Below are 15,160 nucleotides of genomic sequence, written 5' to 3' on the forward strand. Positions count from 1 at the left end.
GCTGAAAGTACAGAATTGAGGCTATAAATTCAGCAAGGTTATGTAGTAGGAGTTGGGAGTAAGAAAAGAAATAGTTGAAAGAAGGAGTCACGGCAAACAGCCTGCCTGTCGTTAGTTTGATATTATATCTGAAATTCTCTCAAGCTGGTCTCCTTTCTCTTTAGTTTCCTTAGAGGCACAAAGTTAAATATTTCCCCAAATCTCTGGAGTCCTGTTGTTTCAGATAGCATTTCCACTACCATAATACTTAGTCTTTTTGTTTTGTTGATGTCTGTTTTCCTGGCTGACTTGGAACTTAGTTTCCCTCCTCAGCCTCCTGTGCTAGGGTTTTAGACACATCCCTCCACACTGAGCTGACACTTCACTTTGTTTGCTAGGATCCAGTCTGAAGAGGCCCCCATGTCAGGTTATTACAGATAAGATACAATATGGGGGCTTGGGCAAGTTTCTGGTAGCCGACCAGCTTCTAAATATTAGTACAACTCATGTACATTTCTCTCTTTTTAGGGGTGGCCTATGTATGCACAGCTGTTGATTGATTTATTCAAATATTTAGCACCTTTCCTTAGAAATGTGGAACTCACTAAACCTATGCAAATCCTCTACAAGGTAATTCTTATTTACAAATACCTGAAAAAAGAACGTTTTTCTGCAGGAACTATTACTATGCTTTTACAGTACCATTTGATACTCAGCCCTACTTAAGAATACACTAGTGGTGCAAGTGCCTCTCCCACTGTAGGTTTTCTTTCTCCATCTTTTCTATGTCTCCTGCATTGCACTCCCATCTCCCAACCACCACAGTCCTAGCCTTTGCTACAATCTCACTGGGAATTTAACATCTGCTTCTGTGATGATGTCCTGTTTGATTTGTTTTATGTGTATGACTTTTGCTTGCATGTGTGCATTTATGTGCACCACATGTATGCCTGGTGCTCAGGGAATACAGAAGGAGGGTGTTGGCTCCCCAGGAAACTGGATACAGATAGTTGAGAGCCACCATGTGGGTGCTGGAAGCAAACCCCAGTCCTCTGCAAGGGCAGCGAGTGCTCTAGCGGCTGAGCCTCTGCAGAGCTTCACTATTTAGCCTGGGTTTGCCAGAAGAATTCGAGTTCCTCCCGACTCTGTCTCCCTCTTGCTGGAGTTAACAGAATGCAGCAGCATGCATTACCCAACCTCCTTATGAGATTTTCATGTATAGATGTATCTGTCCATCATCTTCCTTCTCGTAGTTTGCTCATGTTCCCCTGTGACTTTGTCTCCTCCCCCCCCCCCAAGGCACTAGGGATGAAACCTAGGGCCTTCTTAGACACGCATACATACTAGGCTACCGCAGGGTGCTAAGGTTGTTCTTCCTACCTACACATCAAAATTTGTTGTATTTACTATACTTGTTAGGAACTAGAAAAGGTTAGCTTTGAGCCCACCACCATTTTCAGTAATTTTCTGCAGTCAGTTTGCCTGTTTTACTTTGTTCGTCCTCTTTTAGTTCCCCTAGACAGATGTGGCAACATTGTTTCTGGCAGAATGTTTGTACTTTATTTAAGGCTCAGCTCCTAGTTTTTTATGATTTCTGCATATAATTATTTCTATAATCTTAACTGTATGTATTAATTAAAGCCTATAGGTTTTGTTGTTGTTTTTAATGTTACTAAAATATACTTTTGACTTTTTTTTTTTTACCAAGTTAAAGTTTATAATGGAGAAAAAAATACTGCTTTCTTAGTATGGAACTTTTTCCCTTTGTATGTAGGGTACTCTGAGAGTGCTGCTAGTTCTTTTGCATGATTTCCCAGAGTTCCTTTGTGATTACCATTATGGGTTCTGTGATGTGATCCCTCCTAATTGTATCCAGTTAAGAAATTTGATCCTGAGTGCCTTCCCAAGAAATATGAGGCTCCCAGACCCATTCACGCCTAATCTGAAGGTAAAGTTTTGTGTTTGTTACAGTCTTGCTGGTGATTTAACTTTTATTTCCTTAATGTTTCCTTGATTTTTTTTTTCCCCTTAGATTCATTTTATGTGTATGGTTTGAGTTTATGTGCAGCAGAGGCCTAAATAAGGTAGTGGGTCATGGAACAATTGGACGGAGATGACCGTGAGCTGCTGTGCGGGTGCTGGGTACCGGACTCTCTTAAGAGCAGCCAGCATTCTTGACCACTAGGCCATCTTTGCAGCTCCTGAAGGGAAAGTTTTTATCTTAACATTTCAGTCTTCTTTCTAATAATCAGTGTATTTAGTCCCCCTCAAACACGTACACATTATAGGTATTGATACTTTTAGGGGAACTAATTCTGTTATTAATTTTGCTGAGTATGATACTGTTGTTGAATATTAGTTTACTATTTTCCTGGTTACTGCTTTTCATATTTTTGACATGTTATAATTATTGAACCCCATACTGAAAGTTGGGCGGTTGCTGATTCCACACTGAGTAATTCAACAAAGTGGTCTTCGCAATGTCTACACTTCACAAGTTTTCATGTGTGTGTGTTGAAATTATTTAAGGAAAAGGAACCACTTAAAATCATGTTAACGGCGGTAGCCTTAACATAAGAGTATCCTATTAAATCTCCTGAGCGGGTTGCGGATTTAGCTCAGTGGTAGAGCGCTTGGCCCAGCAAGCGCAAGGCCCTGGGTTCGGTCCCCAGCTCTGAAAAAAAGAAAAGGAAAAAAAAAAATCTCCTGAGCTCTCCTTCTTTAAGGTCCTTTTTTAAATACATTTTATTTATTTATTTATTTTTTTTTTTTTTTTTTTTTGCCCCCTCTCGGGGCTGGGGACCGAACCCAGGGCCTTGCGCTTGCTAGGCAAGCGCTCTACCACTGAGCTAAATCCCCAACCCCTTAATACATTTTAAAGCATATATTTGTCTGGGGCTTCTTTCAGTGGTTGGAACTCTTGATAGTAAGTATGGAATCTCCTGTACTGATTTGAAATCTAAGATTAGAAAAAAAAAAAGGTTAACAGTGCAAATTAGATTGGCACAAAAATATTCTTTTGCTAACACTGCATGACAAGAAAATGTTGATTTGTCATAATCACAGTCTGTGCACATGTTTAGTTCTAGAAAGCCATCCTGAGAGGTATGGTTTGTTAACTTGTGGCTGATGTGACTCTTGATGTTTGTGACAGGTGGACATGCTGAGCGAAATTAACATTGCACCTCGGATCCTCACCAACTTCACTGGAGTGATGCCACCTCAGTTCAAAAAAGATTTGGATTCTTATCTTAAAACTCGATCACCGGTCACTTTTCTGTCTGATCTGCGTAGTAACCTACAGGTTAGCTGGTTTGTTTGCCCTAAGTTCTCTGCCGTGTCTTCTGCACAGGCAGTTCATGTGCACCGTCCAACCTGAGTCCCATCCAGACGAGTCTTCAACCCGACTTTAGAGTGTTAGAAACATTGAAGTTGGAAGCGGTAGCACGAACCTGTCACCTTAACACGGAGAAGACTGGGGCAGACCGGCTGACAAGCTTATGGCCAACTTGAGGGCAAGACCTCATTCCTGGAAATACACACATCCTTAAATTCATGTACTCCTGTAATTGTGAGCTTCACTGGGTTATATGCTTTGCTAACAGTTCATCTTTGACCCAGTTATCGATGAGGCCACTTTCCTGTGAGACCTGACCAGCATTTCTAGAGTGACTGTAGTGAAATTCCCTTTATGGAATGACTTGAAGTGGATTTGGCTTTCCAGTGTTAGCATAGTTAGTGTGCACATTGTTTCTCTAAATTTATATGATTGAGGTTGTGCTTGAAATTTGTTTTTATAGCTGTATCACCCAACTGTAAAAGTATTTGGGTTTTCCAAAGGAACACAAGTCTTCTCGTAGAGTACTTCCTAGGGCAGCTGTACGTTTGTAGAGCTCACAATCTTGAGCAGGTTCCTTATATTCAAATCACAAAGGATCTCAACAGCTATAGCCCTTTTAAGAAAGAAGGCTTGAGAAACAGCAGTGCTGCCAAGCATAGTGGCACATACCTTCCTTTAATCCCAGCACTGGGGAAGCAGAGGCAGGTGGATCTCTGTGTTTGAATCTAGCCAGAGCTACACTGTGAGATCCTGTCTCTGGAAAAAAAAATTAATGAAATATTAAGTATTTTTCATAGCTGTATGGTAAATTTCTTTTCCCATTTAGGTATCTAATGAGCCTGGGAATCGCTACAACCTCCAGCTTATCAATGCATTGGTGCTCTATGTAGGGACTCAGGCCATCGCGCACATCCACAACAAGGGCAGCACGCCTTCAATGAGCACCATCACCCACTCAGCACACATGGACATCTTCCAGAATCTGGCTGTGGACCTAGATACCGAGGGTGAGTGAAGCTGGCCATTTGCACCATCACATTCTCTGGACTTTGCCATAGATAGAATTGCAAGAATCTAGAAATTTTCTTTAAGCTACAATAAGGAATGCTTAATTATAAAATGTGAAGAAAATGGCCTCCAATCTTGCCCTGTAAGTAGAGATTTTGGTATGCCTGACTAATAAAATGTGTCAAATAAGTACTTTTTGATAGCCCACATCTGAGGGTCATACTGCATTGTTTCATAAGTTTGTCTTTACCATTGTTCATCAAGGTCTACTTGACAGGGAACGGAACACGTTACTAAATGTGAGGTATAAGACGAGGGACTAGAGCTTGCTATGACTGTAGTATGTGTACAGTGTCAACCGCTGTGGTCCGTCTCCTGGTTGAGCTGTTTCTCCCGGTGGTCAGTATTTAGAATCCCCCGCTTAGGTGCCAAATAAGCTCTGCTCGCTAAAAATCCATGGCCTGATGTCTTTGTTACTCCATGCCTATTTGTATATATATGGGGGAGGGGGTCCTGCTTTATCAACCAGATGTGTACGCAGTTTTATCCCCAGAACGTGAGGGTGATTTCAGTCTGTCGTAACACGTCTTCATTCACCTTGAAGACTCAGCAGGTCATGCTTCAGTCCTGATCCACTACTATTCACAGTCACAGTTTTTATGCTGCTGGCAGTTTTGGTGTTTGCTTTGAACTTGGTCTTCGGGGCATCTCTCACTGCTTTGGCACTGATCTAGGAGAATCAGATGTAACCATGGTGTTAGGCATGTCAGGCGGAACTGCTAGGTCATCACTTCAGACCACTTAGGTATTTTTAATATAACCTGCTCAGTCTGTGTAATTGTTACCTGTGTGTGTTTTCAGGACTGACCATTTGGTATTGGATAACCACTGTTCTCTTCTTTGGGAAGACAGGACTGATTTTTCTACTCTCAGCATTCCTTGATTGCCTGTAGCTCTCTATGTAGAATTGAATCAAATTTTACATCCTTTAGATAACAGTTTAAGGGTCCTGGTGATAAATGGTAAACAAGAGAGTCACCAGATAGAGCTCTGTTGACACCTGAGCATGCGCAGATTCTGGATTTGATGCCCTCTCCCATTATTCTCCCACAAACCACTCCTTTTCACAGTATGAGGATCTTTAGGGACAAGGCTCTTGAAGTAAGGGCTCTGAGGTCAGGACTGTTTCTGTCAGGAAGACATTGCTTTTGTTTATTTCATGTGTACACAGCAATTTTTCAAGTACAAATGAAATAAAATGCTTTAAGTAGCTAGGTGTCGACAGTGCAGAACTGGCTTTCCGCTGCTGTGACGTGACAGGAAGTCTATAGAATGTAAAACAGTGACCCTCAAGAGTTTTTTTAAAAGAATGTAAGAAGGTTGGGGATTTGGCTCAGTGGTAGAGCTCTTGGGCAAGGCCCTGGGTTCGATCCCCAGCTCCGAAAAAAAGAATAGGGGGAAAAAAAAAAAGAATGTAAGAATTTTGCTGATTCATAGTATGGATTGCAAATAAAATCTACAGAAGCCAAAAAAAAAAAAAAAAAAAGTTGGTATCCAGAAAAGCACTAGTAAATCACAGAATTGGACTAACGTTCAGTTTGTATCCATCCTGGCCCAAGGCCCACCGTGCTAATGGTGTCTGCCTGATGGTATCAGTCTCCTTTAGAAACCAAAGCCTAAACTGACTCATTCTGGCCCGCAAGGGTAAGTCCTAAATCTAGTTTCCTTGACTTCCAGGCCGGTATCTCTTTTTAAACGCAATTGCAAACCAGCTGCGGTACCCAAACAGCCACACGCACTACTTCAGCTGCACCATGCTGTACCTTTTTGCCGAGGCGAACACTGAGGCAATCCAGGAACAGATCACAAGGTGAGAAAGATTTAGTGTATGGTGCCCTACAGGGGCTCTTCCCTCCTGCATTGTTTGTAGCCCTGGCTGTCTTGAAATTACTTTGCTCTGTAGACCAGGCTGGCTCAGACATTGCCTCCCTGTCTGCATTCTGAGTGGAGTCGTGTGCAGTCCCAGTTTTGCAGTCTTATTCTGAATCATGTCTGAGGAATTATAAACAAGCTGATGTTGACAGTAGTTGGCTTTGAAATGCTGGGTCTAGTTTACCATAAAAGCAACATTAGTTTCTTGGTGGTAGCAGTGACAATAACATTTTTTATCCAGAATCTTGTTGACATTTTGTGTACTTCTTTTTTTTCTAAGGTTTTAAGGGGAAACAGTAGGGTCATACTCTGTTTTGTTTAAACCATATAGGATTGGAGATGAGTGCACAATCTAATGGGGTGGGACTTCCTATTCTCCCAACGGAGTGCTCGTGGCCACGGTTCTTCCCTACACTGAGCTGTGCTTCTTGTGTGCTTGGGTGGCAATGTGCTGCTGGTTTGTAATTATGTCTGAAGCTTCAGCAGCAAATCTTTGCCACCAGGAAACAAGTATGAGAACAAAGAATTGATTCTAGCCAGCACTTGTCATGTAGGAAGGATCTCACCGATTCCTGTATGCTAAATTCTAAGTGGGTTCAGGGAAAGGGGCAAAGGAGGCACAGTTGTGAGGCATTTGCTTTTTATGTGTTAACTGACTCTTCTCTACCCCTTTTTAGGGTTCTCTTGGAACGGTTGATTGTAAATAGGCCGCATCCTTGGGGTCTTCTCATCACCTTCATTGAGCTGATTAAAAACCCAGCATTTAAGTTCTGGAACCATGAATTTGTACACTGTGCCCCAGAGATCGAAAAGTGAGTTAAAATGTTAATTACCAAGCAGGGAAACAGAAAAGAATGCTTCTAATTTGGGTCTGAGTTAGAGGGCAGTTGTAGCTGTCACATTGGAATCTCCAGGCCTGAAGCTTGTCGTGCCGTTAACACATGCTTGTCTCCCCTTCTCAGGCTGTTCCAGTCTGTTGCGCAGTGCTGCATGGGACAGAAGCAGGCTCAGCAAGTGATGGAGGGGACCGGTGCCAGTTAGATGAACTGTGTATATCCCTTGCAGAGGCATCAACCTTGGTCCCACTGAACCAAGTTCATAAACTGAAGAATCCTTTCAGCTCCTCCTGACTTTCCTAGCCCTTTGGTTCTCAGGCGTCTGCCCCAACAACTGCTGGGGTTGGTTCTCCTGTCTATGTGGGCAAGTTCCAAAGTTTAAATGCATTTTTTTTTTTGACTCTTGGCCAAAATTTAGAAGATGCTGTGAATATCATTTTGAACTTGTGTAAATATATGAAAGAGAAAACTTTTGTCTGGAACTTCTTGAGTTTGTGCAAAGTGTGTCTTAGATATGTGTGTAAAGGCAGTTGACGGCATGCTCTGGTCTTGGGGCACAGCAGCTTGTCTTCCCACTTCTGTGACATTCCAAAGAATAGCAAAACATTGAATTCATGCAGCTTTCTAAGTGTAGACTAGATAGGCTCTTTGATAGCCTGGGAACACAGGAAGACTCACAGTTGAGACCCAGGGAGCTCTGCTTGCCTTTGGAAAGGGTCCTAAGGGAGAGCATACCCGGAGAGGAAATCACCTCTGGTCTGGGGTTCTGCATCACCATGCCTAGGCTGGCAGTACAGCCTGGTAAATAACAGGTCATGTTGTCATGGATGACTGCTACGGCTGCTGCCTTTTGTAAGGATCAGGATTGAAAATGCTCCATGAACAGCTAGGCCCCTGTTAACATTTTGTAGCCTTTGTAGCTTCTGGGCCTTAATCAGCTTTCTTGTAAAGTCATGACATGCATAGGAGTCCACTGTGCCTTTCTCAGTAGCAGCAGCAGCCAGTGCTGGCGACAGAAGTGGACAGCCCAGTCAATAGGAAAGTAGTGACCAGATTTTCCGATTACTTGATCCTTTTGGACTTCTGCTACTATATAGTCCAGATTATCCATCTCTTGCCTCACTGGCAATATTACAGCCACCCCTAGCAAGGAAACTTTATATACCATTTCTGTGTCAACTGGAGGAAACAAGAAAATCTGTGTGGTTAAACTATATTTAAAAACTTCAGGTGTGGAGGTTTTGTTTTCTACTTTTAATTTAATGTCCTTGAAAGGTGAGTGACCCTGAGAATCAATTTTAGGCAACTGATAAGACATCTGTCATACTTTACAAGAAATGTGCTTAAGAAAGACTGAACTTTCAAAGTTGAACTCAGTCCATATTTATTTATTTATTGAGTTCTAAAAAAATCTGATGGCATCAGTAAAAATAGCATGTTCTTAAAAGTCTACTGATCTCAATCCAAAAAGATCAGCATGGTAACTCTTGGATCAATCTTCAGCCTCTTTTCCTTTGATTCTGACTGCAAAAGCCCCAAATTTCTCTCCTTTCCAAGCAATAGAACAGGAACTTAAAGGGTTCTCAGGATACCTGCTTAACTTGTGAGTTCTAGCAACCGATGCAAGATCATCTTCTGACCATAGCGGACCTGCAAGGCTTGCTGCTCCCGCCAGCTCAGCTTGGCATAGACCTCCTTGTTACTGAGTAAATCCTGCTCAGTTTTTAAGTCTGTGGCATAGGTCTGTAGGGTCAACAGAACACTGTCTCGAAGAAGCCGTTTCCACGATTCTTGGAGCTTGGGGATATTTGTGATTGCCAGACTGCCATCTTCAGTCTCTTCCTCTCCCCATCCAGCCCGCTCTTTGTAGTCTCTGAACTCCTCAGCAGGCATGCACAGTACCTAGAGGGAACACGGGCCCTTGAGATGGGATGTGCTCCCATCTGTGACTTCCATACCACTGTAGGGAAGACAGCCAGACCACTGTAGGGAAATTAGGTCCCCTTTGTGTTAGTCTAAATGCCAGCACCCACACCCTGTTAGCCCTGTACCTTAAGTGTGGTGGCTAGCTCCTCTTCAGTCAGCACCTCCTCACGACCTATCACAAAGGCTCCCTCTTCCCCTACCAGCTCCTGTTTGCACAGGAAATCCCAGCGTTCACATAGGAGCAGCCTCTCGGTTTCATCCTCTGTTCCTGTAAAGTAATGGAAGTGAGCGGACATCAACTCCAGCAAGCTGGCTCGCCAGAGAGGCCCCCAGAACCTGGAGTGGGCACACGCACCCTGCAGTGCAGCTTCGCGGACTGCCACCATCTGAATGTCCGCTGTGTCATCTGTGTTGTTAGGGTAGGGCTCGGCGAAACCATACATGTGAATCAGCTGCCAGTTAGCCATTTGCCCATATGTGTTGAAGATTTCGTGACCTTTGAGAATGGGTTGAGTAGCCACCATTCGGAGATATTCCTGGGTTAAAATGATAAAGCTGGGACCACAGCTTCGGCCCCACCAGCCTATGAAGGCCCCTTTCCCCTTGGAAGAGACTGTTGAACTGTGGGCTGAGGCTAAGTTAAGCCCTGCATTACTGAAGCGGGGAGACCAACTTGAGAGGTTGGTATGTTGGGTTTAGGATTCCAGGTGTACCTGCCTAGTTACCTACACCAGCTTTAAACAAGCCTAGGCCGGGTGACTCACCTGGCGCTCAGGAGGCAACCTTAAGAGTCCTGCACTAGCCAGGGCTATATAGTAAGACCATGTCTCAAAAACGTAAGTTAAACTTAAAGTCACCGTAGAATGGAGGTGAAGAATAAGTGAAAGTCACATCTGCTTACACTGGAGAACAAAGTGGCGTGTATAGATTCCTGGGAGTTTGGGCCTGACATCTTCGGTCCTCCCTCAGCTTCCTAGGACACAGGTGTAAGCCATTAGGCTGACATTTGCCCATTTCTCCATCGCATGTGCCTGTACCTTCTCAATTTTCCATACAGAACCGATACTAAAGTGGGGCTTACTGTGCCTCTGGCCCATGAACATCCCACCTCTTGAACAGTACTGAAGTGCCTTTCCAGGACAGGGCCTGAGGTGATTTGGCAAAGCAGGCAGCTATTCTGGTGAACTTAGGGTGTGTCCGCACCGTCTCATACCAAAAGTACACAGGAGGAGGAAACTGGAGCCAAGTGATTTCACTTGTAATGCACACAACCTGACCAGGGATGGGGGTCCACTCACTGCAGAGTACTCTAGGTTGGCATTATGATTGGCTATGTGGTTTAGAATGTCTGCAGCGGGCACCATCAACGGGGAGTTGGGCTCCTTTTCATCCTCCTCCTCCTCCAGCGGTTCTTGAAAGCTGCCGCAGAGAGAACTCAGCTAAGGCCCAGTCTTGGGTGAGGGGCCTGGAGTTAACTGTTCTTTTCCACCTTCCCCCTCAAAGATGAGGGGCTGCTCCTCTAGGCTTTAATCACTGACCTACCTATAAGCCATCACAAGAGCCACGAGCTGGCGATAGAGCTCCAGGGAGCGAACAGTGGGGCTGAAGAGATCGGAGTGAGCCTCCATGAAGGGCAGGACGATGGAATAGTATTCGCTACGGATGTTCACCAAATCCTTCTCCACGGCCTCTGGGACACCTGTACCCTTTAGGAGGCGCAACCGCTCTTCCTCCGGCCTGCAAGAACAGCCCACCCAGGGCCCGTCACAGCCTGCAGCTCCCATGCAGCAGGTGCCCGGTGCCCAGAGCAAAGGAAACAGGTTCTTCCCGGCCCTTCACCTTCGACTCTCACCAAAACATGGGATGCTCCAATCGCCCCAGCTCTGGCCAGAGCGCGAAGTAGGGGCTCCAGGGTGAGGCGGGGGCCTGCAGCTCGTGGAGCAGCGCCAGCAGCAGCGGCACCCACCCGGACAGACTCTGCAGCGCGCCTCGCTCTAGGGAAGACAGCGGGTGAACGTCCAAGCGCGACTCCCTTGCCAGCCTCAGAGCCAGTCCCCTGCCCCTTACTCACCTCGCTCGAGCAGGTCGCTGATGGAACAGGTGTGGGGAGACAGGAGCGCGGACCGCGGCACTGCGAACAGCAGCTCCCCGGGCTGCACGCTCTCCCGCGCCACCATGCCGTAGCCGGCCACCGTGCCCTGCCGGCTCACCAGCACCTTGGGACTCAGCTCCAGCCCCACTCGCGTGCACCAGCGCAGGAAGCCGGCCACTGCGTCACTCTCGGGCTCGTGGCCGCTGGGCCCCGCCGGGAGCGGCAGGGGCACGCGGGCGGCAGCTCTTGGGACAGGGCAGGGCGCAGCGAGGGGGGATGCGTCGCTTACCCGCGCGCGCTTCGCCGGGGCAGCCATGCTGCGAGCAGCCGCGTCCTCACGGCGCTTCCGGCGCCGCGGAACGCGAGCGGACGGGGCGGAGCTCGGTGTCCCTTCTAAACGGCTCCAGCTTGGGAATCGCGCGTGCGCGACCTCACCGGCTGGTTCTGTGCTGTCTGCACCCGAGTTCTGGGCGCGACCCCGAGAGCAGGGTGCAAGGGCAAAATCCGGTTTCTTCCTCCATGGAGCTGGGCTAATGTGCCGTAGTGACCGACCACTGGTAATAACCGTCTATTTCCTTCGATTAGTCCATTTACACCTGGGTTTGAAGTGGTCTGAAGAGTTTCCACATCTGGCAGACACACACATTCACAGTTGCCAATTTACCCTTGTTTTTCATCTTCTGCATAAGATAGAATCTTACGTGTTTTTTTTTTTTAATTGCTGATACATCGGAAGTAGTCAGTGTTAAGTGAATGAATGGTGGTACAAATGGTAACATGGGGAACTTGGCAGTTTAATTCCAGTACTTGGGAGCCAGAAACAGGGAAATTATGGGGAGTTCCTTGAAAGCCTAGGCTACGGAGTGAGACCATGTCTCAAAGCAACTAAAGACAAGCAAACGAAAAGGGGCGTGCCCTTGCTTTGAAGAGGTCTCACTGGCTAAGCTTTCTGCCCAGCTGTAAAAGAGTTAGTGTCATGATTGATAAAACTATATCTCAGAGTATATAGCCTGTGCCATATACTTGGTAGAACCTTGCCCATTGTGTGTGAACGCCCTGATTCAATCTCTATCACCCCAAAAGGAAAAAAAAACAAAAAACAAAAAACAAAGGACCCAGGACGCTGAAGTAGAACTGCTGAGTATTCAAGACCAGCTTTGTCTACAGAATGAGGCTACTCAGCCCTCCCCCACCACAAACGTGCAGACCAGGCACTGACGGTGTAGAGGTACACACAGATGTTTACTATCCTCCACCTGTCTGAATCTAAGGCAACCTCCCCTGTGATAGAAAGCACGGCACACATACGCTTAATTTCTTTATTAGTTTTTCTGCACAGATATCTTTCTATATCAATAAGGATTTTTGTTTTGCATTTTGTAATCTCAAAGTCTCTTATCAGCCACCAGAATACACAAAATTAGGCTCTTAACTTTGTACAGAGAGGGAAGTAATGAACTCCATTAAAAGTTCATCCTGACCAAAGAGAAGACAACCATCAATGGGAAACCACATACAGAAGGACCCGATATACATACATATATATATAATGTATAGGTATTTATAGATATCTTAAGAACACAGCAAAAAGATGTCCAATACTTGAAGTGCTATCTACAGTAAGGGATTAATTCTGCCAGCTTTAAACAGTCACACTCGGTATTCACGGAAGCACGTGAGTGAACAGAACCAGGGATAGGATACACTCCACTGGACTTCAGAGCAGTCTGGAAATGGCTTACAGTTACAGAAAGAAGGGGTGGCATACGCCACAGACACACGGATGTAGGTGTCCTCCTGCCTCAGAACACCCACACAACACCACATACATCACGCCCACCCCATATTCACACTTAAGTGCTCTCTCTCTTCTCTGGGGATGGCTGACACAATAGCTCTGGGCTGTGAGAGTCTACATGGTCAGGTGGCAGACATAGTTGCGGGCTGTAGGAGGTACGGAGCCTTTGTTCATCTGGAGAATAACCCATCTCCCACACAAGGAGCAGGCCATTTCCAGCCCCTTCAGCAAGCAGAGGTCATTGTATCTTTCTGTCTTGTATCTTCCTAATGCTCACTTCTCAAGTAATAATGTCTGTGACACGCCGGCCCAGGTCGACCAGGGCACTGTGACAAACACTCGCTGTTTGAAACCTGGGATAGGAGGGACCTACAGTACCTGCCAGCTCCCAAAGGGGCAACCATGAAGTTCTCAGGGGCTGTACACAGCATACAAAGCCATCAACATTTCACCTCTACCAACGGGGACAAGAGAGACCAGGTGACCTTTGCCTCAGGGTGGGACATGGCCCTGTGGTGGCAGAGTATGGGGTTCCTGCCCCCATGTCAGGGTTCTCCATATTCTGTCTTCAGCCTGGCTAGCCTTCTATCATGTCCTGCCCAGAGAGCACCAGGAAAATGGCTGACTGCTCAGAGCGCTCTCTTGTGGCTACTGTCCTCATGACTGTCACCTCTACTGTTAGGTGTGCTTGGTACAAGGGTTACAGAAAAGGGACGGCTCCCCACTGGTCTGACTCCCACTCACAACAGAGCCTTGGCTCAGCACCTGCCATCTTCAAACTCCCTATCTGCCAGCTCCAGGGGGTGGGCTGTGCTTTCTTTCGTACTATGTCCTACATCCTGGCCACACCCCAGACGGGCAGACGAAGGGGGCCGTATCAACCAGTGGCCGGTGAGATGCGAGTGTATAAGGTGAGCCCTTCACATCCTCTAAGACTGTTGTTCTGCGCCGTCCTAAGGTGGATCCCTTCGTTTTAAGTAAAAGAGAAGTAACCCCATTTCCTCCCCTTCACTCTCACAAAAATAAACCAGAGGGAAGATGAGCCGGTGCGAAGATGGCAGTGGGACCTGGGGGCAGGTAAGCGGGTGTCTTGGGCAGGACGAGGACTTCAGCAGGACACCTCCATGGTGTGGTTGACCTGGCCCATCCCCTCACTGCTGTCTGAGTGGGTGCAGGGCTGAGGGCGGCTACCATCCACAGAACTGGCGCTGGTGAGGGACGCGGTACGAGAGCGCGCAAGGCGGGTCATGCTGGCTGAGGGCACTGTGGACAGAGACAGAGGGTCCTGAGGACAGGCAGGGTGGGGTACCGGCAGGTGGGAAAAAGACAACACAAGCAGAGCGGCCAGTGAGACCCAATCTTGCCACATACAGAGGCCCATCCCAAGCCAGGGTGCTGGCACTGGCTATACTAGGCCAAGGCATGCAGGGTCAGCCAGCAGGATCCTAGGTCCCAGCAGCTACCCAAAGCCATGACCAGAGCAGGGCAGGTGCCCGTTAGGCACCCTGAGCTGGGATAGGGAGACACTGTGTGGCCAACTAGACCTGCATCCAAAGAGTGATGGGGGAGAAGAGGGTGACAGGACTGTTTCTGTGAAAGACACAAATAGCCAAAGGCTGCCTTGAATCCTGCTTCTAACTATTGTAGGTAGGTAAGGCCAGGCCACCTAGAGGCTGGGCAGGGGGCAGATGTCATGTCTGCAAGGCAAACCTAGTACTGTGTTCGAGGTTCTGCTTCTAACTCCCAAAGCTCTGGAAGCCCCACAGCCCCCAACAACCTAGAAACAAGAGGACTGCTCTGAGACCAGTCGGCGTCAGGCCCCACACGAGACAGGGCCCTCAGCAGACCAGGGTCTGTGGAAGAGCAGGGATTTCTCTGGGGCTTTGAGCTGAGCAGAACAGGGGAAGATTCCAAACCACGGCAAGACACAGTGTGGCTGCAGCACTGCATAGGAGCGGGGGAGGGGCTGGGCGGGTCACATGCATCGGCAGCGGGGCCACGATAGGCTACCTGCTCCTCCACTGAGCCTTCGGTCCTTCAAGTGTGCAACTGAGAGAGAAGACAGCCAGAGAGGGCAAGGGGAGGGGAGACACAGAACATGGTGAACAGGCTGAGGGTGCCAAGTTGGGCTGAGATGGGCCGAGATGAGACAGACAAGAGAGGGCCAAGGGCAGGGCTGACCTGGGAAAGCCCGCTCGCTGCTGCAGCCCATCCGAGTGGCAACCCACGGAGGCCACGCCGCAGGCCTG

General features: G+C 47.2%; 3 protein-coding genes across 23 annotated transcripts in view; 1 reads left to right on the plus strand and 2 right to left on the minus strand.

Annotated features, from left to right (window-relative positions):
* Window positions 1-7,577, plus strand: part of Cnot1 (CCR4-NOT transcription complex, subunit 1) — a 91,300-nt gene extending 83,723 nt beyond the window's left edge. For 12 of the 13 annotated variants that reach the window (XR_015643293.1, XR_015643294.1, XR_015643296.1 and 9 more), the window contains exons 43-49: window positions 508-609; window positions 1,754-1,927; window positions 3,134-3,283; window positions 4,146-4,326; window positions 6,065-6,197; window positions 6,937-7,071; window positions 7,222-7,564. Coding sequence is in view for 8 of the 13 variants with exons in the window: in XM_087594010.1 (XP_087450136.1) it covers window positions 508-609; window positions 1,754-1,927; window positions 3,134-3,283; window positions 4,146-4,326; window positions 6,065-6,197; window positions 6,937-7,071; window positions 7,222-7,300 (954 nt within the window). In the remaining 5 variants the exon portion in view is untranslated. 13 annotated transcript variants of the gene reach the window in all.
* Window positions 7,578-8,454: 877 nt separating this feature from the next.
* Setd6 (SET domain containing 6, protein lysine methyltransferase) lies at window positions 8,455-11,456 on the minus strand. Of its 2 annotated transcripts, NM_001106167.1 has the most exon segments (7): window positions 8,461-8,997; window positions 9,147-9,289; window positions 9,377-9,557; window positions 10,320-10,440; window positions 10,564-10,758; window positions 10,874-11,015; window positions 11,093-11,456. In NM_001106167.1, coding segments are annotated over 7 exon segments (1,425 nt in total). In that variant the 5' UTR covers window positions 11,430-11,456; the 3' UTR covers window positions 8,461-8,691.
* A 962-nt stretch (window positions 11,457-12,418) lies between these two features.
* The window catches only part of Ndrg4 (NDRG family member 4), a 35,994-nt gene continuing 33,252 nt past the window's right edge, over window positions 12,419-15,160 (minus strand). For 4 of the 8 annotated variants that reach the window (XM_087595103.1, NM_001271091.1, NM_001271093.1 and 1 more), the window contains 2 exon segments: window positions 14,922-14,960; window positions 12,419-14,174 (listed from right to left, as the gene is read on the minus strand). In XM_087595103.1, coding sequence (XP_087451229.1) covers window positions 14,020-14,174; window positions 14,922-14,960 — 194 coding nt within the window. In that variant the 3' untranslated portion in view covers window positions 12,419-14,019. 8 annotated transcript variants of the gene reach the window in all.

The sequence above is a fragment of the Rattus norvegicus genome, chromosome 19, assembly GCF_021556685.1.
Source record: "Rattus norvegicus strain SHRSP/BbbUtx chromosome 19, alternate assembly SHRSP_T2T, whole genome shotgun sequence".
Taxonomy (NCBI): Eukaryota; Metazoa; Chordata; class Mammalia; order Rodentia; family Muridae; genus Rattus; species Rattus norvegicus.